We start from the raw sequence: 25282 nt of genomic DNA, 5'->3' as shown, positions 1-25282 counted from the left end.
AGTCACATCCTCACCTTTCCTCTTCCAAACTACCAGGGCTGATGAACTACAATTGCCCATTTGGAAGGTTGGTGTCCCAACCAGTCTTAACCGACTCAAGCTCAAACTGGACACAGCTGATTCCAAGTTCCTGAAAAACAGCTCAGATAAACATCTTATTGTTTAGGCTGTGTGATGCTTGGAGGACATCTAAGTTTTTGTAAAAACAATAAGAGTGAGCTTGATCAGTGAAAGCAAGTTACAGTTCATTATCTATTAAGCAAGTCATAGTTGAATGGATCTGATGACTACCCTCGATTTTACAATACATGTACTTTACATTTGGTATTTTTCTAAGACGAAAAGAAATTTTATCAAGGTGTTTAGTTTTATTCGACTGCATAAACTTCATAGATCTCTTGCAAGATCTCTTAGACTTCTTTCTCTTGTTTAGAATACTTCATTCAAAACTCATTCAGTCTTCTGAAATCTAAGGCCTCAGGTTGCAATGAATAAACTTTAATGTGTTTGATTATGGGATTTGGCTCGGACTCTACTTGAGGTTATTTAATGCATGTATTTTCTTATGTCCTGAAACGTAAATGACAGTTTGATAGGATATAAAATCCTCAGATCTAAGGTTTTTTTCCTTCAATGCTTTGAAAATTCTACTCCATTGTCTTTTTGCAGTTACTGGTGGAATATCTAAGTCATTTGATTATTATGTTTCTCTCTGCAAGTTTTTAGAATGTATCATGATTTTTTATATTCTCAAACTTACTTAACTTTCTAAAACCTGAAAAACTTTTGCATTCTAAATTACTAGTGTATTTGTATCAGTTGTCTATTGCTATGCTACAGGTCACCCCCAAACTTAGCAGCTTATAACAACATTCATGCATGAACCCACTGTCTGTGGATCAGCAATTTGGGTTAGGCTCTGCTGGCAGATTTTCTGTTGCTCTTGCCTTGGCTCACTAATGTGATATTTTAGTAATCTCGGGGCTGGATTTAAGCTGTATGATATAGAACAACCTCAGCTTTGGTGATTGGCTTCCTGTCGTCTCATTCTCCACCATGTACCTCTTCAGCAAGCTAGATGGAGCTTGTTCACATGGTGTGTGCTTTCTAAAAGGGCAAGAGCAGAAACAGCAAGGCATCTTAATGTCTAGGCTGGCAAGTTGCTCAGCATCACTTTCATTACATTCTATGGGCAAAGCAAATCACCAATCATCTCAGTTGAAGTGGAGAAATACATTCTATCCCTTCATGGGTGGAACTGCACAGATTTTGTGGCCATTATATCTAACACAGTGATATTATCCATACAGGATTATGGACCTACTTTATCACAAGAGGGTGAGTGTCAAAACTATCAAGGAAAATATTCCTGTTTCTACTGGAGTGTCTAATTCTGAGAATTCATTTTGACTTAATGAAAGATAGAAAATAAGGAGAAACACGACAGGTAAGGTTTTAAATAGAACATTTAAACAAGGAAGAATTATTGTTAAAAATCCACAGCAATCACCAAAAGAATGGAGAAATGGAAGTGAAAGTAAATGAAATGATGTTATAGGAATGTGTCAATAAGTTGTTCGGTGGGGTAATTGCCATCTTGGTGAGTCTGCCTGGTAGTTATGAGTTGTAAGTGAATAAGGATGCCCAGGAACTATTCTCCATGGAAGACAAATGTCAAAGGAAAGACAAGTGCCACTAAAGACAAAGCAATGGAAATGGAGGGAATGTCTATGAAGGAGGTGAGGATTATATTTGTCAATTATTTAAAATGGAGCAACTACCAAATGTAAAATAGACAGCTAGTGGGAAGCAGCTGCTTAGCATAGGGAGATCAGCTTGGTGCTTTGTGACCACCTAGAGGGGTGGGATAGGGAGGGTGGGAGGGAGACACAAGAGGGAGGGGATATGGGGATATATGTATACCTATAGCTGGTTCACTTTGTTATACAGCAGAAACTAAGACAACAATGTAAAGCAATTATACTCCAATAAAGATATTAAAAAATAAATAAATAAAATAAAATAAAATGGAGCAGAGAACACAATGGAAAAAGCTCAAAGAGGATTCAGTGTAGCAAAAGAAAGGTGAGCCTAGGTTCAAGTATTTTGAAGGAAACTATCTGTGCTTGAGAATATTTGCTACAGCTATCCCCCCAAAATCTCATTTTTCTGACAGAATGACATGTCTCTAGCTGTTGATTGTGATCAACAAAGGATGTGAAGACCCTGGGAAAAATTTTTGTTTGGATAATAAAGAAAGGACAGTCAAAGCATCACTGTACATAAATAAATCAACTCAATGACCTGGCAACTTAGGACTGGCAACATATCAAAAAGAATAATAAATATTAATCTACCTTTGTACAAAGATGAGTTGCATTGAATTCTGAGTTATTGTGGTTTAGGTAATCTCAAGGCAAGAACACACTGAAGCTGGAAAAAGACTTAAGTTCAAGTCTTCCATTCCAAGGGTGAGTCTGAAAAGAGTTAAACCTCTCGCCTAAGACTGGATGGATATACAGTGGCCTTGGGGATTCTACCCGTATGTGTCTCAAGCCAAGCCAAATATCTGGGAGTCACCTTTCAGATTCCCCTTTCTTTTCACATCCCATGCACTTCAGCAAAAAACAATATTATTTCTTACAAGGAAGACCACAGAGAGTCTTGAGAAAGGTTCCTCCATGTGCAAACAGAGAGGGGGAGTAGCTGCTTCTGGAAGAGGGACAAAAAACTCCTTTTGGCCCCTTCTCTCTTATTCTTTTATGGAAGAAAAGCCCTAATCTCTGTGTGTGGGAATAATATGGCAACAAATTGTCACTCTGAGGACACTGGGAGAAGGTAAGATAAAAACTGTGTAAACATGGGGAAAGGGGAATACATGGCAGAAGGCCTAAAACTAGAACAAGAGAAGGGTGAATAGCACTTTTGCACCTAGATGACCTAAGTTCCAATAGCTCAGAATTCAATGTAGCCTGTCTTTGTACAAAAATAAATTCATATTTATTATTCCTTTTTGGTACGTTGCCATGTTCAAAATTTTTTTTTTTTTTTTTTTTTTTTTTGCGGTATGTGGGCCTCTCACTGTTGTGGCCTCTCCCGTTGCGGAGCACAGGCTCCGGATGTGCAGGCCCAGCGGCCATGGCTCACGGGCCCAGCCGCTCCGCGGCATATGGGATCCTCCCAGACCGGGGCACGAACCCGTATCCCCTGCATCGGCAGGCGGACTCTTAACCACTGCGCCACCAGGGAGGCCCCAAAAATTTTTTTGAAGCATATGAAGTCAAAGAAATGAATGTACTTCCAAGCTGGAAAGAAATTAGCACCAGACTCGGATATCGAAGATTGATATGTTAAAGTCCCTAATGGAAGAGGTGGTCAACATACAAGATCATACAGCTAATTTCAGCAAAGGGATAGAAACCTTAAGAAATAAGAAATGGAAATGTTAACAGAGATGAGGAATGTCTATGAAAGATATATCAATATCTCATTAATATACCTTGCTGAGGCAAAAAAAATTGGTGAACTTGAAAATAGGTGAATGGAAATAGGGAAAAATAGAAAAGAAAAAAGAGAATGGGCAGAAGAAATATTTGAAATATTAATGACTCAGAATTTTCCAAAATTAATGATACACATAAAACTACAAACCCATGAAGTACAGAAAACACCAAACAGGATACATAAATTAAAAGAAATAATTAGCATATTATATGCAAACTGCTGAAAACAAAGAAAACTCCTGAAAGTATCCAGAGGAAAAAAAAGAAACATTACGTACTGTACTCTTCAGAGTAACTGAACTCTTTTTACATTGGCCTATTCAGAGTATATTCAGAATACATCTCATTTCTTAAAGGCAAATGAAATTAAGTCCACTGAAAGTGTATCTTATTGCATGCAAAGCAACGTGCTGAATCATGGAAGATTTGTGAGAATAGAACTTGAGCTGATTGAAAAAAAAGTACAATAGGGTAAAGTGGAGATGAGAAGGAGAAAGCTACAATCAAACATAAAGTGTGAAAACAGCAAATGGATTATTCAAAGGGACAGTGAATGAGGTATTTCTCTGTAACGAAGATAGCTGGATAAGGTTGAAAAGCTGACAGGTGATCAAAACATTGTAGTCTGGACTTGGTTAAGTGGAGAGCAGGGTTTATAGTAATATCTTTTTTTTTTTTTTTTTTTTTTGCGGTACGCGGGCCCCCCACTGCCGCAGCCTCTCCCGTTGGGGAGCACAGGCTCCGGACGCGCACCCAGCGGCCATGGCTCACGGGCCCAGCCGCTCCGCGGCATGTGGGATCCTCCCAGACTGGGTCACGAACCCGTGTCCCCTGCATCGGCAGGTGGACTCTCAACCACTGTGCCACCAGGGAAGCCCTATAGTAATATCTTGAATGGTGTCATAACAAGATCAAAACAGTGCCATGAGATCTTATTCTAAATGCACTGCATAAGATGGACTGGATCAGGAGGGACAAGAATTCGGGGCAGCAGTACCCTAACTTTGCAGTGTTCCAGGAATGGAGTGATAGCTCTTAAAATTAGGTAATTTTTTAAAAAAGGAAAATTTAAAGAGATAACCAATAAGACTTGTAGAAAGCTGGTGGAGATTGTAGGGACATTGCCCTCAATCAAGGGGTAAGAGTTAGGTAACCAAAATCATGTGTAGATGTGATTTATCTCGCACTTTCTTCTCTTCCAGGGTTTCAAACAGGGTTCTAGTGATATTCTCCTCTTGTGGCTCTAGATCTCACAAAAAGTTAATGTTTAACCTGCATACCAGGTCAAGGAGTTCAGGGTACATATTTGTTTTAAATATGTTTCCAGTGTATAATTTTCAAGTATATCCATGTCCTTGTTCCAAAGAAGATGCAGTTTTGGTGTTTTTTTTTTATTTTGGTTTTTGCTTTTTTCCCTTTATATTTCATTTCATAGTAGAGGGAATAAAGATAATTTTACAAAGGAGTTAATAATTACCCATTTCAGACAAAAAGTATAACCAAGGAATATTTAATCAGGAAAAATATAGCCTATCTGCTATACTATTACACTTGTATAAATATATCACGTGTAATTAAAATATTAACTATAAAAATATTTTACATGCTCTTAAGTATAAACCAGTTAAATATTTAGGGATACCTTATTTTATTTTATTTGTTTTTTCAAATTAATTTTTACTGGAGTAGGGATACTTTATTTTAGAAATGTTGACTATACCTTCTGTTTGGACAGTTCAAAAAATTTTATTGATTACTAGGACTCTTCATTTGTGAGCATAAAGCCATGTGCTTTGCATACAAAAAACTCTAAATCTTTTTACTCTTCGACCAAGGGTGGGGAATAGAAGAAGGATGAAAGTATGGCTCCATAGTTCTCTGGGATCTAGCTTTGCATTCTACCATTCCCAAGATAGTATCATTGTCCATAAGTGTAGAGATGGAATTTTAGCCATCACTTTCACAATCCAAACCACAACACAGATGAAGGGATAAGGAAGTGGCATGTCCTCTTCTTGTAAGGGACATGTGGGCACCATATCCATTTATGTTCCAGTGGCCAGCAATTAGCAACGTGGTTGCTTGGGCCAGGGATACTGGAAATGTAGTCTTAATTCTGGTTGTCCATGTTCCTAACTAAAATTGGGAATTAACTAGGAAAATTGGGGATTAACTAGGAATTTTTGCCAACAAACTGGCTTGGTCTGCTGGATACACAGGCACACTTCAAGCTTCTCCCTTGCAACAGAAACTTCTATTAAGTGGATCTTTCATATATTTTTCATAAATCCTAGTACATCAACATTCATATTTACTGTGCAATATATTAAAGCTTTTTTTGAGAAGGAAGTACTCTAATATCATATGTGATATATTTTAAAATCATAATTTAGGCTTGGGAACTCCTGGAAGGTGTCTGTAGCTTTATCTATAATATTACAGGCCATCCTAACCTCAGCTATTCTTTAGGTTCTGATGCAGGAGTTCCAAAATTCAACTATTTTATATGTTAGCCAATATATCAATTTCACATACATTACCCCCCCAAACACTAGTTGAATAGCTTTTGCATGGAGAAAACTCAGCCCTTTTAGAGGACTCCATTCCTTTATAATGAAATTGTAATCACCAGGAATTTTTTTTATATTAGTTGAAAATTACACCTGAAATTAGAATCGGTTAGACTTTGTCTTTCCCTCTGGAATCTAGAGATATGTGATTCAGTATGGGAGCTAGTAGTTTTCATATTCAATAAATATACTTACTAAATGTATAAAAAGTTTTTTCTTAGTCTTTGGTGAGAGATAAACTAATGGGCATCTGAAGGTTTTCCATCAGGGACCTATAATCAAACATTCTCTAGAAGTACTCACAGGACTCAGCATGTAGTTATACTCAGGGATAAGATTCTCTACAGTGATGTAGTAGGATATGCAGCTGAACCCTAAGGGAAAAGACAGGCAGAGTCTAGAGGAATGCATGTGTAGGTTTCCAGGTATGCTCTCTCCCTCCCGTGAGAGGTGACACAGAGCACACTTTCCGCACAGCAACAAACATGCAGCAACATATGTGTGATGTTTCCACCCAGGGATGCCCATTAAAAGCTCAGTGCCCAAGATGTTTATGGGGGGCTAGTCACATAGGCATCCTCTGGTTTACTAGGGGGCTGGTCACATATGAAAATTCCAGACTCTACAAGGAAGCAGGTGTTTCACACATACCTTATTGTTTGCACAGTCTAGGTAGAGTTAATCACCTTGTCACTTAGCTGTAGATTGGGAACTTTGAGAGTCAAGTACACAAATGCCAGCCAAGGGTCAACCTTGCCAGCAGGTTTTTCTTATAATAGCAATCTCAGGTTTGCTATGTAAACTCTTTTCTGCAAAGACAAGTAAATTCCATGTCTTTATATTTCTAGATGAATAAGGTCAAGACAGATGTGTAGGAGTGTGCTTAACTTCATAGGCATTAAAGGACAATGTAAATATAGTAGCAGTTTCCTAAAAGTGTTTAAAATATTGACTCATTCAACATTAAAATTTTCAACAGCTTTTTTCAATTGTCATGTGAATAACATATTGATGATGTTATTAAACAAGGGAAGCCCATTTTTTTCATTTCCTTTTTTTAAATTGAAGTATAGTAGATGTACAATATTATATTAGTTTCAGGTATACAACATAGTGATTCAACATTTTTATGGATTATACTCAATTTAAATTTATTACAAAATAATAGCTATATTTATATATATATAGTGCTGTATAATATGATCTTGTTGATCACTTATTTTATACATAGTAGTTTGTATCTCTTAATTCTCTACCTCGAACTGCCCCCCTTCCCTTCCCTCTCCCTTCTGGTATCCTCTAGTTTGCTCTCTTTACCTGGGGAAGCAGCCTGTTTTCACTGGTAAGACTTTCCCAGGGAAGGACTATCTCCAGGAAAAAGAACAGAGATTTGATATGCTAGGATATAAGCAAATACCATGACTTCTTCCTCCACTTCCCAATAAAAGCTCTGCCACAATCTCCACCCCCAGCTCTGGCATGATGGCTTTCCTTCCTCCCTGGGCCTGTGCACTAGTTGGTTGCATTTCTGTTTCTTTAGCAGGAGCTTTCAGTCTCTCAGATCTGTATCCCCCGCTGTGGGATGAGAGTCCTGGTCAGTTCAGTGACTACAGGGTGGAGAATGGGAAGTATGTTATTGAACCCTGGGTATACTCTAAGAGAATGGGGATGTATAAAATCCTCTTGAACAAAACAGCCAGTTATTTTGAGAAATTTGAACCAGAAAATGAACAAAATTTTTTATGGGGATTGCCTTTGCAGCATGGCTGGCAATATACTACAGGTAAGAATGGCCCTTGTTTTTATTCTAATGATCTTCCAATATAACCATGTTGTAATTGGGAAATGGAACTCTGTATACACCATAGCATGTCTTTGAAAATCGATTCTTTTCTTTTTCCTCTTTTCCCCTCATAACCATTATTTTTCTACTGCTTCTCCTTCTCCTCCATCAATCTTTCTGTGTTGCCTGTTTTGACTAGAAACTGCAATGGGGCATATGGCATAGTTGCCAAACACAAAAAGACTTCATATCCAACCTATTGGGCATTCTACAAATATTTATTGAACTCCTACTAGGTGCCAGACTCTATTCTAAGCACTGGGATGAACAAAACAGTCAAGGAGATATGGATTAAAAGCAGAAGGTGATGTCAAATTAGTTTGAATTTTGTAAAGTTCTAACTATGATAACCTATACATGGAGATGGAGAGAAGCAGGAGTGGCACCTTGTTCCTGAGGATGTTTCTCTGCAAAAGATGGATTCCTTTCAAAAATAAAATACATTCTAGTGTTTAGTTAGAAGATATGTTTGGGCCAAAGACTCACAAATGATAAGATATTTTGGCTGATGGAGAAGCTCATGAAACAGAGTGGTGGTGCCTCCTTCCTCCATACTGGTAATACCACCAATAAGGAAATTTGTTCTGTTCTGATGGAAAAAATATAGGGAGAAGATTAAGGTTTATCTAAGATCTGAGGGGGAGTCACATACAGGAGCTACTGAAGTTGGCAATTCATGCACCTTTGGTCAGGTGATGTCTTGAGACTCAAACCAACTCCTGTTTATCTGGCTTTCCTCAGAGTCAAAAAGATAGAGATCCAGGAGAAATCATTAGCACACAGTCCACCACACAGTCTGGGAGGCACACCAGACTCCGGGGCCTGGGGGCCGGCGGTAGATGGAGGCTGAATGCTTTTCTTATTCTTTCATTACATTCACATATTATGATCAAGCCTGACTAAACTCATCTAATGATGGGCTTATATGTCTCCAGCATTTTCTAAAAGCAGCTGTGGGGTGCAGATAAGTAAGTATTGCAGACAGTTTCCCTGTCGTCAAAGACCTTACAACACAACTGAAACAGGAAAGGTATTAGAAATTAAACAGAGAACAATAAATAACAACTGTTTGTTAAAAATTAAAGTGCAAAACAAGGGACAGAGTGGAGTCAGCTGGAGTAATCAGAAAAAAAGAATGCATTTGAACTGAGATTTGAAATGTGGACAGAATTTCACTGTGGAAAAAGAAACAAAATCTACTAGGGAATAAAAGAATGAACAAAAGCAGAGGTTCTCGCGTGTAGCTGCAGGTTGAAAACAAATATCTAGTTTTTAAAAATATCAATGTCTAGGTCCACCACCAGAAATTCTATTCTGATTTAATAATATGGAAAATTAAGCTACAGAACAGAGCCTGGAAATAGCATGGCATAGGTATATGTGACTGAGTGCAGGTGTGTGTGCACACTCACGTGCGTGTGCAGTCTGAGGAATAATCAATTAGGAAAACTCACACTTGTAATATTCATGCAGGTTAACAGCATTAACAAGTTCTTTATCAATCATTGCTTTGAGAACGATTAGGTTAGGAAAAGGAGAATAATTACAAAAGCAAATAATATTCAAAACAGATAATCCAAAAGTGGAATACTGCGGTGATGTTAGATCAAGGAATAGAAATTGGTTCTGAGATGGGAAATGAAGGGTGAAGAGTGATAGGAAGATAAACACAAGTCATCAAAAGAAAAATGTTTGTGCATCTTTGCAAACAAACTGTGCCTAGGTAAGGAACAATTATTACCAGCTTCAAAATGTGCATAATAAATAATCTGTGCATACTCTCTCTCCTAGGCAGATTAGTTGATCCCAGCCGAAGGACAGACTGTGGCTATGAATCTGGAGATCGTTTGTGCATCTCTGTGGACAGTTGGTGGGCTGGTATGTTCATATAATAGCAAAATAGGTAATAACCTTCCCGCAAAGAAAATATTCAACCTAAAATCTGAGGGACAGAGACAAAAACAAAAACAGCACTATTCCTCTGTAAAAAGGAATTTACTTCATCATGTACCTTGTGGCCTTTATGTCACATTCTAGGATTTATGGCCACAATTTTAATAATGATTCCTTAGGACATATTTCACACGGGGACTGAATTGAGGAACAGCAAAGGACGACGGCCTTTGAATGGCCAGCACTGGCGGTTAGACGGGCGGTCCCACAAGCCAGAGGGTCTCCAAGGACGAGGCAGGATGAGAAAGGAGAGGACAAGAAAATGATGCTTTCTCCTCATTTTGCTCAGATAAAATGTGTTTAACTTTGAAACTCAAAAAAATGTCAGAGATTAATCTACCACAAATTGTTCTATCAATCAGTAATCTAAGGCCTCTGTCGGATATTTAATACTAAACTAATTAGAAGGTAGTTTCTAATTCTTTAACTTTATTTTGTGTTTCAGTAGTGAAATTAATTTACACACACTTTCTTAGAGATATTTCCCAATAATTAGAAACCAAGTCACTTTAAATTTCACTTTCTTGCAGTGACACCCATCATATACACCTTTACCTATTTTTCTCATAGGATACCACTGGAGTCTTTTCAAAGACTCACAAATAGTCATGACTACAGATCTAGAATTCAAGCTTCTTCTGTCTCACATGGACTCCATAGTTTGGAGTATAAGCCTGCTACCCTGGGGCGTAGGACTGCATTCAAAATACATGTCTATGATGAAAAATGTTCTGCATCACCAGTGGGAATCAGTACAACAAGCTTTATAGTTAACTATATCATGATGTCTAAATTTGCTGGAATAGGTTCCGTTTAGAGAGGAATTTTAAAAATCTTAATTCAGTGTTAATTTAATTATCCAAAGATCTATTGCCAACACTTACCCAACATTTTTGCTTTAAAGACCTAATGTAAGACAAGGACTTTGTGACATCATGGTTGCACATTAAACTTGGTTAAATAAAATACAAAATATCAATACTATAACCTTATTAAGATAATTTAGAAAAAAATCACATTTCATGGTAAAACCTCAGCTAGAGGTGTTGTATCACTCTGTGCACAAGTAGATATCTTTCTTCCATTTTTACATAATGCTTTGAAAACTGAATGGTACCAAATTCATTAAAATTACTTTTTGTTTTAAAATATTGTAGTCAACTATTTTAACCCATATTCATTTCTAATTGTAGGGTTATTAACAGAAACATGTTAAAGTTATGTAATATGATCCTTAGGGAGATTTTCAATATTTTGCAGTGACTTTTTTTCATGTTCCTGGATCTGTGAGTTTTTGCTTAATGGTTTACAGATTACTTTAAAATATCCTCTATCACATTTGTTAGCACTTGTGGTAATAATAAGTGTTTTGCAATTACAGATATAAATTACTTTCTATGTGCACTACCCTTCCTTGCTGCGGTTGATTCTGGCATAATGGGGGTATCATCAGATCAAGTCCTGCTTTTGCCACCACCTAAGGACCAGACAAAGTTTTGTCTTAATATTTCTAGTTGTCAGTCATCCTTTCCTAAGACGATGAACAAGTGGAATGCCCTTTACAAGGTGCCTTTATTAAGTTTTATAATTTATTCTCTTAGGAGGTGGTAAGATAATTTCTTTTCTTTTTTTTTGTATAATGCTTTCTGTTTAGGTTTTTGTGTGCATTACATGCTATAAAAATGTAAAATTTTATGCTAGTTATATTAATGTCATTACATTACAGCAGGGCATTACATGTCATTTACACCCTCTGAACCAATGCAGCATTAATAGAAAATCTATCCACTCTTCTCACCCTAAATAAGCCATACATAAATGTGAGAGCACATAGGATATCTCACTGAATGAAAAGATTATTCTGGTAAATTGAACCTTCAAGTCAACTGAGCAATAACACTTGGGAGAAATATGATTATGGAGTTGGTTTTAGAATAGTCAATTAACTTATTTCAAGTGATTTGATAAGTGGTCACAAATAGGTATATCTAAACAATTATGTGGCAATCAAAACCAAATATTCAGTGACCAAAATAAAATACATTGGTTAAGCACAGTCATGAACCAAAATCAATGCTAAAAGACAGATTTACTAGTTCTATAGATTATTAGTTCATTTTTAAAGATGTGATTAAATTAAATATTCTGGTAATTCCCCTCCCCCCCCCTTTTTTTTTTGCGGTACGTGGGCCTCTCACTTTTGTGGCCTCTCCCGTTGCGGAGCAGAGGCCCCGGATGTGCAGGCTCAGCGGCCATGGCTCATGGGCCCAGCTGCTCCGCGGCATGTGGGATCTTCCCTGACTGGGGCACGAACCCGCGTCCCCTGCAACGGCAGGTGGACTCTCAACCACTGCGCCATCAGGGAAGCCCTCCCCCTTTTCTTAATGTTAAACTTTTGTGGTAATTTCAACTATGCTAGCAGAAAAACTACTGATAAACAAAAAGTAAAGTTCTCTTGGTCAGTATAAAATGCTGACTTTTGGGAAAACACATGCAGTTCATCTCTTATAGATGCACTCAATATTACTACTAATAATAGATAATTATTATAGTCTTTACAGAGTGTTAGTCACTAATGGCTTACACAAATTAATCCATAGAAACAAAATTTTCCTGTCATGTAGAATATTGCTAAATTGTAAATGTGAACAAAATTAAATTGCAGAGAATTGTTATAGTTGCTCAAATATGAATAAATTTCTTCTCTTTACTATAGCATTTGCAGTCACCTTCTAGTAGCTTTGATGACTTGTTGAAGTACTTGTGGGATGCACATCTCTCATCCTTGAAAGATGCTTACAAAATTTTTGAAGATAGGTAAGAATGGATCCCAAGTTATTTCTACTTAATATGGCAAATAATTTTTCATCTTATTTATGCCTTTTTATTCATTTTCTAATATCAATCTTCCTATTAAATGTTATATTTAATCATTAGGGATTTTAATGATGATGTGTGATTATCTTAGTATGATCAGGCTTAAAAATTGTTTTATGAAGAAGGGGCAAAAATTTGAGAAAAAAATCTTGTACCAACCAACCAACCAACCAATGAACCAACCAACCAACCAGCTAACCAACCAACCAACCAAAAAAACATACAACCAATTTCTCTCTATTAAAAAAAAAAAAGAAAAGAAATTATCACTGTTTTTTTAAATCATAGGCACATAATATGGTAGCTACATACTTGGGGAAGAAAATTAAGTAGCATCAGGGTTTGCATACAAAATAGCCTAGAAGATTATCAAGCTACTCTACAGGTACACTTAGAAGTATTATACAACTAGATTTGAGAGTGTAAGAATGATTTGTGTTAAGATGTGAATAGCACTGTATTAGTTAGTGTTCTTCACAGAGATAAACCCAATAGGAGATGATAGATTTATAGATAGATGATAGATAGATATAGATTTTTTATTAGGAACTGGCTCCTATGACTATGGAGGGTGGCAAATCTATAATTTGCAAAGCCAATGTCCAGTTCAAGTAAAAAGGCTGCAGCTGCTATAGAACCAGGAAGAGCCTATGTCTCAGCTTGAAGGCCATCAGCCAAGAGAATTCTCTCTTACTCACTGAAAGATTAATTTTTGTTCTAGTCAGGCTTTCAACTGATTGGAGGAAGCCTATCCACATTATAGAGGGCAACTTGCTTTGCTCTGTCTACAGATTTATATGGTAATATCTTCCAAAAATACCCTCACAGAAATACCCAAAATAATGTTTGACCAAATATCTGGGCACCCTGTGGCCCAGTCAAGTTGGTGCATAAAATCAATGATTACAGACACTATTTAGGGGGTGGAGTCAATCCCCAAGAGTGAAGTATGGGGCTAGAAATCTGGGTATAGTATAACACAGGAACAACAACAACAACCAAAATCAGGGCTCACTGGCCTTATACAAGCAAATTTTTAAATCCAGGCAAGAATGTTGGGTACCTCATAGTCCACTGGTTGTTGTCTGTCTCACGAACTCCATCATCCAGTAAGGTAAATAAATCACCTGATTAGCAGGTTCACAGCATATGTCCTCCTTTACCTATTGGTTTCAACAACTAGGTATTAAATTTGAGCAATCCAAACAGTGATAAACTCAGTTTTCTCATCTTTGAACTTGTAATAATAACAGTACATACTACATAGGGTAATTTTGGGGATTAAATCTATCTATGCATCATGCTTAACTATCATCATCACAAGAGGCAGTAGAGGGCAGTTGTAAAGAACATGAACTTTAAAGCCAAGTTGCTAGTGTTTCAGTCCTGACTCTGCAATTAATTAGATGTGTGGCCCTGTATTGCATCCAGTTTTTCTCACACGAATGTGAGGCACAATAAACAGCCATTAACCCTCAGCGTCATATGACAGTAAGCGTTGATTGCTCACGTGCCTGAGGCTTAGCTGGGCAGCTCTGCGGATCTTTCCTGGGCTCATGTCATGTTGGCTGATTTTTACCGGCCCCACAGGGGTGAGTGGGAAAGCTCACCTCTGCTCCACCTGTCTCTCGTTCTCCATCAGGCAAGCCTGGGTGTTCTTCACTGTAATGACAGAATACAAAAGAGAGAAACCAAGTGTGAAAATGCATTTTAAGCTTATGCTGTGTCAAGTGGGCTAATATATATTTTTTAATTTTTAATTGAAGTATAGTTGATTGACAATATTGTGCTTTACGTATACAGCAAGGTAATTTGGTTTTATAATATATGTATATAAGTATATATATTTATATACATGTACATGTACATATATATATTTATATACATGTATATGTACATATACATACATATGTATCTATATTCTTTTTTATTCTTTTCCATTATAGTTTATTACAAGATATTGAATATAGTCCCCTGTGCTATACAGTAAATCCTTATTTATCTATTTCATACATGGTAGTGTGTATCTGGGGAAGGGGCATTGGAAAATGACAAGCCAAAAAACAGGGACATAGAGAGTATTGAAGAATTGAGGCCATGTTTACAATCTGTAGAGCCTGGGAACTTCCTTAAAACCTCATGAGTTACTTTCTTTAGGTAAAAATAAATACTAGGAGTTGTTTCTTTACATGAGACAATACTGAACCCTGTGTAGTCTACATATACTTACATAAAACTCTGGTCCTGGATCCGCAGATTGGCTGGTACATGTATATATTTTATGTTTTAAAATATATTTTAAATTAAAATGAGCCTTTTAAGGTGTATTTTTCTTTTTGCTTGGACATATTTTAACTGACTTATTGAATTGTTCAATAGCATATTCAATAGAATAATGTGAAAGGCTTCCATTGAATTTCACTTGTGCTCCTATGGCCTCTGTGTCTTGATCTGGTGCCCACATCCCTTTCCCCCTTTCCTAGTGTTGCTGACTCCCTTGCAATTTGTTTAACCCATTGTTACTAGGCTATGTGGCTATCGGTCAAAATCCTTATGAATTCACATTTCCTTTAATCCTTACTTCATAATCAGCTGTGATGTGACTAAAAATAGTCAACTGTGAATCCAAACCAAACTCTTCTCTCATTAAGAGTCCACTGTATGCAGTCTTCCACTTCTGGAGAGGCAGGGAGGAGCCTGTGTGCATGTGAAAGTTTCACAGCAAGGTTTCTTCTCTGGGTTATGTTATGATTTGCTTAACATTGACAAACATGATGCAAATGTTTTCTGTTTAATAGACCCTACATATGTACTTTGGAAACAGAAAAATTAGAATATAACTTAATTACTAGAAAATTGAATATAATCTAACGAGAAAACAAGCTTTTAAATAGATGAGTAATATAGTGCTTTGGGAATATAGTGGAGTAGGAAATAGTTGATTCCACCTCAGGTGGGATGGCAGACTTTGTGAAGGAGGTGACACCTATGATGAGACTTAAAAGAGAATGTAGCTGGTGAGCAAAGCAGGGAGTAGACAGTGTTTCAGGGGGAACAACTTCATTCAAAACCTGCAAGTTGTTCAGCAGTGGGTGGGGACAGGAGCCATGAATTATATAGTTATAAAACTAATTACTACACCCTAACCTTTCCATTGTAATAACTTGTTCCCCAAATAGGTGACAGTTTGGTTTCCCGGCAGATTTCCTCCACTAGAAAAAAACCCATGTATTCAGAAAATCAGACCAGAAAAACAGACATCTGTCTCTCTAGGGTGCTCAGTGTTTTAGGGGTCTCCTGACCCTAGGAAATCAACAGTTTTACTAAGGCTGCCTGAGTCTAGCAGAGATTTTACCTTGGAAACTTTGATTTTTATCTGCACATTTCTACTACTTAGTCATAGTCTAACACCTGGTTATATGATTCCCAAGGTATAAGGTATCTGGTTAATAGAGATAAAAAAAACTCAAAATAAAATATAAACAAGTGATGGGATGGTCCTTTCCAAATTTAAAATTTTCATTAGTTATATCTTCAAAGGCAGGCACTCAAGCCATCACATTCTAAAACTAAAAGCTACATTCTTAGTTTGTTGGCAGAAGGTGATCTTTCCTAGAAAATGACGAGGCTGAAATTCTGAGTGGAGTAATTATAATTGTACATGTTTCCACTTGTCTTTTAGGTTAGAATATTATTCTAAACCAGAAGCAGATTTTGGAAGAGATTGGTGTGTGGCTTTGGACTATTTAGCTGCAGCCTGCTTTCCTACAACCTTTATTCGAGTATCTGAGTTCCAGAAGGGCCTGCCACCACGAGTGCTTGTTGATGGGGATAAAGCCCCCTTCATCAGTGACTTTACTGACTTTCAGAACGCAGTCCTGCTTGGTCTAAATCTTCTTCATGAAGTGGATAACGCTACAGGTAAAGGCCTTATAAACAATACCTTAAAGAAAATCAATATTGTGTTGAATAGATAAAAGAAGAAATAATGATTATCAGAGATATAAGTTGTTAAAGCACATACTCTCAAAGAAAGTCATGGTTTCTTAAGGGTATCCATCACACACATTTTGGTCCTTGCATTCATGGCTTGTCCTTTCTTATGGGTCCTGTTAGACTGCACCCCACAGTCCTGCAATCCTTGCAACAGCCCAGCCATGTCAGCTACAGAGACGTCAGCCATTTACTGGACAGGAAATCTTACGAAGTCAGAGGCAAAGGGACTGGAGCAACACCCCACGGTGGTACAGCCAATAGCCGGCAGGACACAGTAACAACCTTCGCTACACAGGGGAGGAGGAGGCTATCAGTTATAAGGGACGTGACATCAGAAGGGCTCCTTGGTTTCCAGGGGGATTGTTGGAATATGCCTCCCCTCAGCTCTTTGGGTTAGAAACTTGCAAGGGCCACTGTTTCCTATTGAGTACCCAACATACTGGAGCCGTTCTGGTCCGAGGACTAGAACAATCATTAGCTGAGGGTTGAGCTGATCACGAAGGTAGTTACTGATTAAAGTTTCAGCTTAGGAGGGGGAGGCAATCATGCACATAAATTAAGGGTAAGGCAGTGCTGGGTGGAGCAAGGCATACACAGACAGCAAGAGAGCAGCCATCTTATGGGGCCTGACCATACAGGTTCTTATTTACCCATGAAACTACCAGACTACTTTGTGTACTTCATTAATCTACAAACCCAGATATATTCTTTTTTGTTGTTGTTGTTATAGTATGTTTTTTAAGAAAAACCTTAATATCACTCTCAGATTTAGAAAAAAAATAAGAAAACCTGCCGTGATTAATGAGAAAACTAGCAAACTGACTTATGTGAGTTCCCTCCATCCAGCCTTACTAGTCATGGCAGAAGTATTCTGCTTCAGCCCCTCAATTGTAGGGTTTCCTAGCAGAGTGAAAACCAGAAGAAATCTTTTTTTTTTTTTTTAAAGAGTTTTTAGAATTTGGCTTTTCTTCTTTTCTTTTAAATTTATTTATTTATTTTTGCTGTGTTGGGTCTTCGTTTCTGTGCGAGGGCTTTCTCTAGTTGTGGCAAGTGGGGGCCACTCTTCATCGCGGTGCGCGGGCCTTTCACTATCGCAGCCTCTCTTGTTGCGGAACACAGGCTCCAGACGCGCAGGCTCAGTAGCTGTGGCTCACGGGCCCAGTCACTCTGCGGCATGTGGGACCTTCCCAGACCAGGGCTCGAACCCGTGTCCCCTGCATTAGCAGGCAGATTCTCAACCACTGCGCCACCAGGGAAGCTCCAGAAGAAATCTTTAATTGCAAGTTTGAATTACTACATCATCCTAATTTTCTAGACATGCTCTTATGCAGTGAACCAAACTTAAAACATAATTAAAATATTAGTATTTTAAAAACAAAAAAATGAATCTGAAAGATTTAAAAGACATAAAAGCAAAGTAAACATTAAACTATAAGTTTTTGAACTCTTATTTGCATTAAGTAGAGTAAAAACCCAAACATCTTAGGGGCTTCATGCAACTGAAGTCTTTTCTTGCTCCAGTAATGGTTCCAGGGCAGTGTTCTCAGTCCGTGGCAGCTTTCCTTCACACAATGAGTAGCAGACTGAAGATCCTTACATCTGTGGTTCTTCCAGCCCCTGGCCTCTACATTATTCACATTTCACCAGCAGAAAGACACTATAGTGTTGGAGAAAGCCTGGATATTTCTCTCACTTCATCTCATACTCTATTGGTATGAAATAGTCACATTGTCCCATATCTGGACACAAAGGGGGCTAAGGAATTAAATTGTTGCCCAGGAACCACTCTTGTGTGACAAATCTACACCATGAAAGGAGATGCATGAATTTTAGGAGTCGCCTAGCCATCTCTGCCAAATTATTACATAGTATAATTGCATTCTAGGCCTGGATGGTATAAGCTGGCTCTTACCTGTTAAGATGCAAAGGGTAAAGAACTGAGTCAAGAGTTGAAAGTCCTTGAAAGCTTGGAAGGCCCATACTACAATATTTTATTAAAAGATTCAATTTTATTGAAACTTAGCTTTGGATTTAATATGTGGTTTTGAGTTACTCTCACAAGAAAAAAATTTGTGATTAAATATTGAAAACTACTGATTTAAAAAAAATAAACCTTGATAGCATAATTGTTTAGATATCACATAATAAGGCATTTACTATTATCTATCCATTATTCTCATGGCCAACCACTCTCCACACTCCCACTGACACTCAGACTTCAGTAACAGTGCCAAAGGCCTTGGAATTTCCAAATAAGCAGAGGATAGGGAAAACATATATTAAAAACAAAGCATAATTAAAATACAAATAGTGACATTTAAAAATGAACATTTTAAATTAATTCATTATAAATACATATTTACTTCCACAAAAATACTTTCAAAGTATCATTTAACAATTTTTAGTCTCCAGAAGTATTTTATGATGTTCTTCACAAGGAACCTGAGTTAAATACATATGAATAAATAAGTAAAATCAAACTTTTCAGGCCTCAGGTTAGCTCTTTAACATTTTCACTGATGATAAGAATTGGCATGGAGGAGTTTTTTAATTTCTAATTATGTAAAATTCTCAACAACCTCTCCATCTTCAGTGGCATCAGCTTTTAATCCTTGACTACACATATTCTAACACTAGAGAACTCATATTAAAGCTGAGAAATAATATTAGGTAATAAATAAGCAGTAAGAAAAGAAAGCTTGCATAGGTTTTTTGTTTTTTTATGGGTGATATTGAAAATAAACAGTGAAGACTGAGTGAATGTTCAAAACTGTCAGAAGCTAGATTCAAAGTAATGAAATTCAAAGTGCTTTAAAAACTTATTAAACTCTATGTTTCAAGGCTGAGGCTAGCTGACCCCTTCACTGCCCCATCCTGACCAAGAAGGTCATTGCCTCATCCTCCTTTCTTTGAATGGGGACAACTGTTTGCTGAAGTGTGATGAGTGAAGAAGTGGGAGAAAATGAGCTTGGGCATCTCAAAAGCTTCAATTCAGATAGCAATATAGGAGGCTCCTGAGCTTACCTCTTTCAATAGACACACCTAATCTAGGGCTACATACAAAACAATTCCTTCTGGAAAGGATCCAGAAACTAGCTGAGAGACTCCTACACATCAGGCGAATGAGAAAAAAATCCCACATTGAAACAGGAAGGAGTATCTGTGCTATAAACCCCACCCCTGGCACAGTGACACATGCCTCGGAGGGATTTCACAACTCCCAGATTCTCCCTGAGTAGTGAAGGGTTTGGATCTGGCATCTCAACTTTTAAGACTTCCACCTGAGAGATGGGCCGCCAAAACAACTAGCTTTTTTTTTTTTTTTTTTTTTTTTTGCAGTACGCGGGCCTCTCACTGTTGTGGCCTCTCCCGTTGCGGAGCACAGGCTCCGGATGCGTAAGCTCAGCGGCCATGGCTCACGGGCCCAGCTGCTCCGCAGCATGTGGGATCCTCCCGGACCGGGGCACGAACCCGCGTCCCCTGTCTTGGCAGGCGGACTCTCAACCACTGCACCACCAGGGAAGCCCACATCTAGCTTTGAAAGGCAACAGGGATTGCATCCATGAGACCCAGGAGGCTAAAGTGAACTAAGAGATACTTCTCAAAGGGCTTGTGCAAACTCACTGTGGCAAGCCCCTCAGAGCCCAAAGCAGAGGCAGCAGACTGAAATGGGCCCAGTCTTTCCATGAAAGAGGCCTATTTGCTTATCTTAATAGCTGCAGACTGAACGGCAGTCTTCTAATTTAATGCACATCAAGGGGCTGGCTACAATATTCTCCAGAGACTGGAATCCCATTGGGTGCCATCTTCACACTCTTCCTCTGTCTCACTCCAGATTGCTGATATATCCTGGAAAGGAACTTGTGCACACATTTGGTGCCCCACTTTTTTACAGCTGCCATGCAGGGGATACCCCTTGAGTGCCTGGCTGCAGTCTCCAGCAGAGTTTAAGTTCATGGGTTCCACAGGACTGTAACAAACAAAAGCTATAGCCTGAGGATCCAGCTTACAATCAGCCTACATCTAGGTGCTTCCTGAGATCCCCCCCTTTGGGACACTGACAGGTCTTGGCACACCCTCAATTACTGGGAGACACTAAGAACAAAAAAAATTGCTTAGATAATCACAAAGATTGAGAAACAACCAAGAGCTGGGTCAGGGTTAAATGATAAATTTCATGTCCTATACAAGGCCACTCCTTCAAGGCAGAGAGGGATGGCTGTTTTATACAATGCACAGAAATCAACACAGAGAGTCAAGAAATGTGAAGAAAAAAGGAATATGTTCCAAATGAAAGAACAAGATAACACCTCAGAAGAAAACCCTAATGAAACAGAGATAAGTGATTACCTGATAAAGAGTTCAAAATATTGGTCATGAAATGCTCACTGGGGTCAGGAGGACAATGCATGAACATTGTAAAGTAAAAAAGTAAAAGTAAAAAAATTTGACACAGAGAAAATACCAGACAGAAATCACAGAGCTGAAGAATACAATAACTGAACTGAAAAATTCAATAGAGGGGTGGATTTGACCCCTGGTCAGAGAACTAAGATCCCAGTGTGACCAAAAAAAAAAAAAAAAAAAAATTAAACAGAGTAAAGATAGCTTAAGTTCCAAATAAAATGAACCTAAGGAGACCCACACCAAGACACATTATAATTAAGTTATCAAAAGTTAAAGACAAGGAGAGACTCTTAAAAATAACAGAAGAAAAACAAATTATGTAGAAGGGAACCTCCATAAGACTGTCAGCAGGTTTTTCAGCAGGAGCTTTGCAGGCCAGAGAGAGTGGCACAATATATTCAAAGCGCTGAAAGAAAAAACATGCCAAACAATAATGCTCTACCTGGCAAAGCTGTTTGTCAGAATTGAAGGCAGCTTTTTGAAGAAAAGCAAAAGCTGGAGTTCAACACCATGAAGCAGCCTTATAAGAAATGTTAAAGGGACTTTTTAAAGCTGAAACAAAGGGTGCTAATTAGTAACAGGAAAACATATAAAATATGTCTCATTGATAAAGGTAAAATACAGTTAAATTCAGAATAATCTAATGTTGTAATGGTGGTGGGTTAATCATTTATGAATCTAGTATGAAGATTAAAAGACTAAAGAGTAAAAATAACTATAACTTCAATTACTTGTTACTGGGTACATAAGACAAGAGATGTCAATTGTGATACAGAACATAAAACTTGGGGGGTGGGGCATGAGAGTAAAAATGTAGAACTTTAGAATGTCTTCAAACTTAAGTTGTAGGCTTAAAGTAGACTGTTATAAATATAACATTTTATGTTAAGTCTCATGGTAACCACAAAGCAAAAATCTATAGTAGATACAAAAAAAGGTAAAGAGAAAGGAATCTAAGCATACCCTACAGAAAATCATCAGTCACATAGAAAGAGAGCAAGAAAAGAAGAAAAGCACAAAGGAATTATAAAACAACCAGAAACAATGAAAAAAATGGCAATAAGTCCATACCTATCAATAATTACTTTACTGTCAGTGGACTAAATTCTCCAATCAAAAGACATAGAATGGCTGAATGGATAAAAGGTAAGACCCAACTGCATGCTGCCTCCAAGAGACTCACCTCAGCTTTAAGGAAACTCAGACTGAAAGTGAAGGGTTGGAAAAAGATATCCCATGCAAATGGAAACCAAAAGAAAGCTCAGGTAGCTACACTTATATCAGAAAAAATAGACTTTAAGACAAACATTGTAAGAAGAGACAAACAGGATTAGTATATAATAATAAAGGTTCAATTCCACAGGAGGATACAACATTTGTAAATATTTATGCACCCAACATAGGAGGACCTAAATATATAAAGCACGTATTAACAGAACTGAAGGGAGAAATAAATAGCAAAAAAATAATACTAGGGGACTTCAACATATCAATAGATAGATCATCCAGGGAGAAAATCAATAAGGAAGCATCTAGGATTGAAAAGTATTTTGGAGATTATTAGAGTTTGCAAACCACTGGCCCAATAATGGATCAAGGCATTTTTGTTTGCTCTACAAATATATTTAAAATATCAAATTATTTGTGAAAATATAATAATGATAAATTTCATGAAAATCTAAATTTCTGAGACTCTCCTAAAAACATTATAATGCAGGGTATGGTGGGGCCATATTTCTGCATGTCACCAAGTTCCTGAAGTTGAGTAGGAACTGCCTCTCCTTGAAATAGTTTTTATAGCTACCATCACTACTAATTTTCTTTTTTATTTTCTCTTTATTATTCTCCCTCTTCATCTCCATCCCAGATTTATCTTAAGGTGAAATTCCAGGATCCCTGAATTCCCTCCATGGGTTTTTCACATGGTCAGGTCTGCAAACACCTGGCCCCAGTGAACAGCGTCTCATGGACACAGCAATCCTTGGGTGCACAGCTGCACTGTGCACAACTCCCACTACTAATTTTCTATATTTATCAAATCTCAAACATTTATGTTACCTTCCTAGTCTCTGTGGACATTAGTTTTTGCAGCCTCCAATATAAGTAATGACTAGTGTTATATATATGAGTTAAATCCCTCAAGGAATGAGTACTGGTAATTGTGCAGTATCAATAGATCACATTTTTTTTTGCCCCTATCCAAAATCAAAACCAGTTGAGACAAGCAAAGGAATGAGTGAATGGAACCTCAGCTTTAATGCTGGAAAACAATTGAAGAATATGATTTAGACATGCAGCAACAATGTTCTCCCTAAGACATACCCCTACTCTAGACCTGGGAAAGGGCACCCAAGGGAAAGTTTGCAGAATAGGTCAGTATCCTAGTCACTTCCTCACTAGTCTAGATAGAAAAAAGAGAAAAAGAGCTATTCCTGGATCTTAGGACTTTAGTAGATTAGCTCTAGCCTATTGAAAAGCATGAACTGAAGGCTCATACCCATTAATCAGGAAAGGAGCAAAGGATGTTCATGAAAATAGCTCTTAATGGAAATTAAGCATTATCCTCCTATCCCCAAAGAGCCTAGGAAGAAAAAGAAGTATACCTGGGACCAAGTATTCTGGATACTGCCAAACTGTTACCTCTTGTACAGTAACAGATCTAACCTAAAACATTTCTTCTTTTCAAAAACTGTTTTTAAAACTCTAACTTATTTTCTTTTTACTTAAAATGCACTTTAATTGCTGTACATTTTACTGATTTATTTTTAAGTATATGTAATATATTCAAACTTAAAAAGTCTAAGTGACACATCAAATGAAAACAAAGTCTTCTTTACCATCTTTCTTCACTTGTATCTCTTGGTCTTCCACCTAATTTTAAAAAATCAGTCCTTGGTGCAAATTTATTGAATTTTAAAAAATACTTAAAACAGTGCAAATAAATGAATAAATAAAACCCATGTTGTCTGTACAAATGAAATCATACTCACTGCTCTGCACTATACTTTTTACTAGAAAATCTTCATGGAGCTTTTTCTGTATCAGGACATATTGATCCAACCCACTCTGTTTAAATGATATGTAGTGTTTCTTTTAATGAATATACCATAACTGTGGACATTATTTTCTGTTATAAGCTGGTAGCAATAATGTAACAATGGCATTTTATGTATACATTTCTTGCCATAATTTATTATTTTACCAATAAATGTGTAGAAAGGAAATGTATTCAAGTTGATGGGTCATATATTGCCAAATGGTATTCAAAAAAGTTTTCAGGAGTTTACATTTTTGTTATAAAACTATGAATTAAGGTTCTTATTTTCTCCAACCTACTATCATATAGCAATTTCTATAATTTGTGTGTAATGTAGAAAGTGCTACTTCACTCATATGAATTTACAATTCTTTGACTGTGTTTGTGTGCTTTTCCCAGTTTTCTGGTTTATTGCTTATATTTCTTACTGAGTTTTGCATGAAGACCTGGTCAATTATTTTTAAATTAAAAAACTTTACGTGTATAATTATCATGTAATGTACATATATTTGTATCCAAAACACATAGAATTTTTTTTAAATAAACATTTTAGCAAATGCGTATACATTTAAATTTACATGTAATTATTTTATATTTTTCCCAGATTCACTATCTTTGACTATATGGAAAATTTTAATGAAGACACAGGTTGCAAAGAAGCTAGCTCTAGAGATTTTTGAAGCAATCCTTGCAATCTTTAATCCAACATTTCTGGAAATGATTAATGAATTAAAATGAACAATTCTAACAGATTGAACAACAGTAATTTCAAAATTTAACACTATCATAATCATATAGTTTTCTTGTTTTTGGTGTTTTTGACTTATGCTCATTTGTTAGTATTTTGTCCATACATTCCTAACTTTAAATTCAACGTAATGCAATGATTATTTTGCTCAATTAATAATTCTTGATTTTTGAATTCATTAACACTTAAAATGTTTAGGATCTAAAGACAATTGTATTAAGCTATCACAAATCACTAAGAAATTAATAAACAGACAATAAACTTGTATGGCTCTTCTGTTGTTATCCTAGGTAACCCAATTTCATGAAATTTAGAGCAATATGTCTAGCTGATTTATAACCAAAGTCC

The 25282-nt window shown here is 37.1% G+C and overlaps 1 protein-coding gene across 1 annotated transcript; it reads left to right on the top strand.

Annotated features, from left to right (window-relative positions):
- The first annotated feature begins 7555 nt into the window (after positions 1-7555).
- Positions 7556-24924, top strand: LOC132499829 (protein LEG1 homolog). Its single transcript, XM_060114533.1, has 6 exons — positions 7556-7856; positions 9708-9794; positions 11251-11435; positions 12586-12686; positions 16429-16667; positions 24791-24924. The coding sequence occupies exons 1-6, from the start codon at positions 7556-7558 to the stop codon at positions 24922-24924; spliced, it is 1047 nt and encodes a 348-aa protein (XP_059970516.1).
- Positions 24925-25282: the final 358 nt, after the last annotated feature.

The sequence above is a fragment of the Mesoplodon densirostris genome, chromosome 12 (genome assembly GCF_025265405.1).
Source record: "Mesoplodon densirostris isolate mMesDen1 chromosome 12, mMesDen1 primary haplotype, whole genome shotgun sequence".
NCBI classification, from domain to species: domain Eukaryota; kingdom Metazoa; phylum Chordata; class Mammalia; order Artiodactyla; family Ziphiidae; genus Mesoplodon; species Mesoplodon densirostris.
The sequence above is the reverse complement of the archived record's forward strand: the minus strand, read 5'-3'. Positions and strand labels throughout refer to the sequence as shown.

What these genes read in the sequence shown, in the direction of transcription:
- LOC132499829 (XM_060114533.1), top strand. Translation starts at nt 7,556, where the DNA reads ATGGCTTTCCTTCCTCCCTGGGCCTGTGCACTAGTTGGTTGCATTTCT. An exon ending in AGTGGAATGCCCTTTACAAG is followed by an intron (nt 11,436 to 12,585) that starts GTGCCTTTATTA and finishes TCTTTACTATAG; the next exon opens with CATTTGCAGTCACCTTCTAG. An exon ending in TGAAGTGGATAACGCTACAG is followed by an intron (nt 16,668 to 24,790) that starts GTAAAGGCCTTA and finishes TATTTTTCCCAG; the next exon opens with ATTCACTATCTTTGACTATA.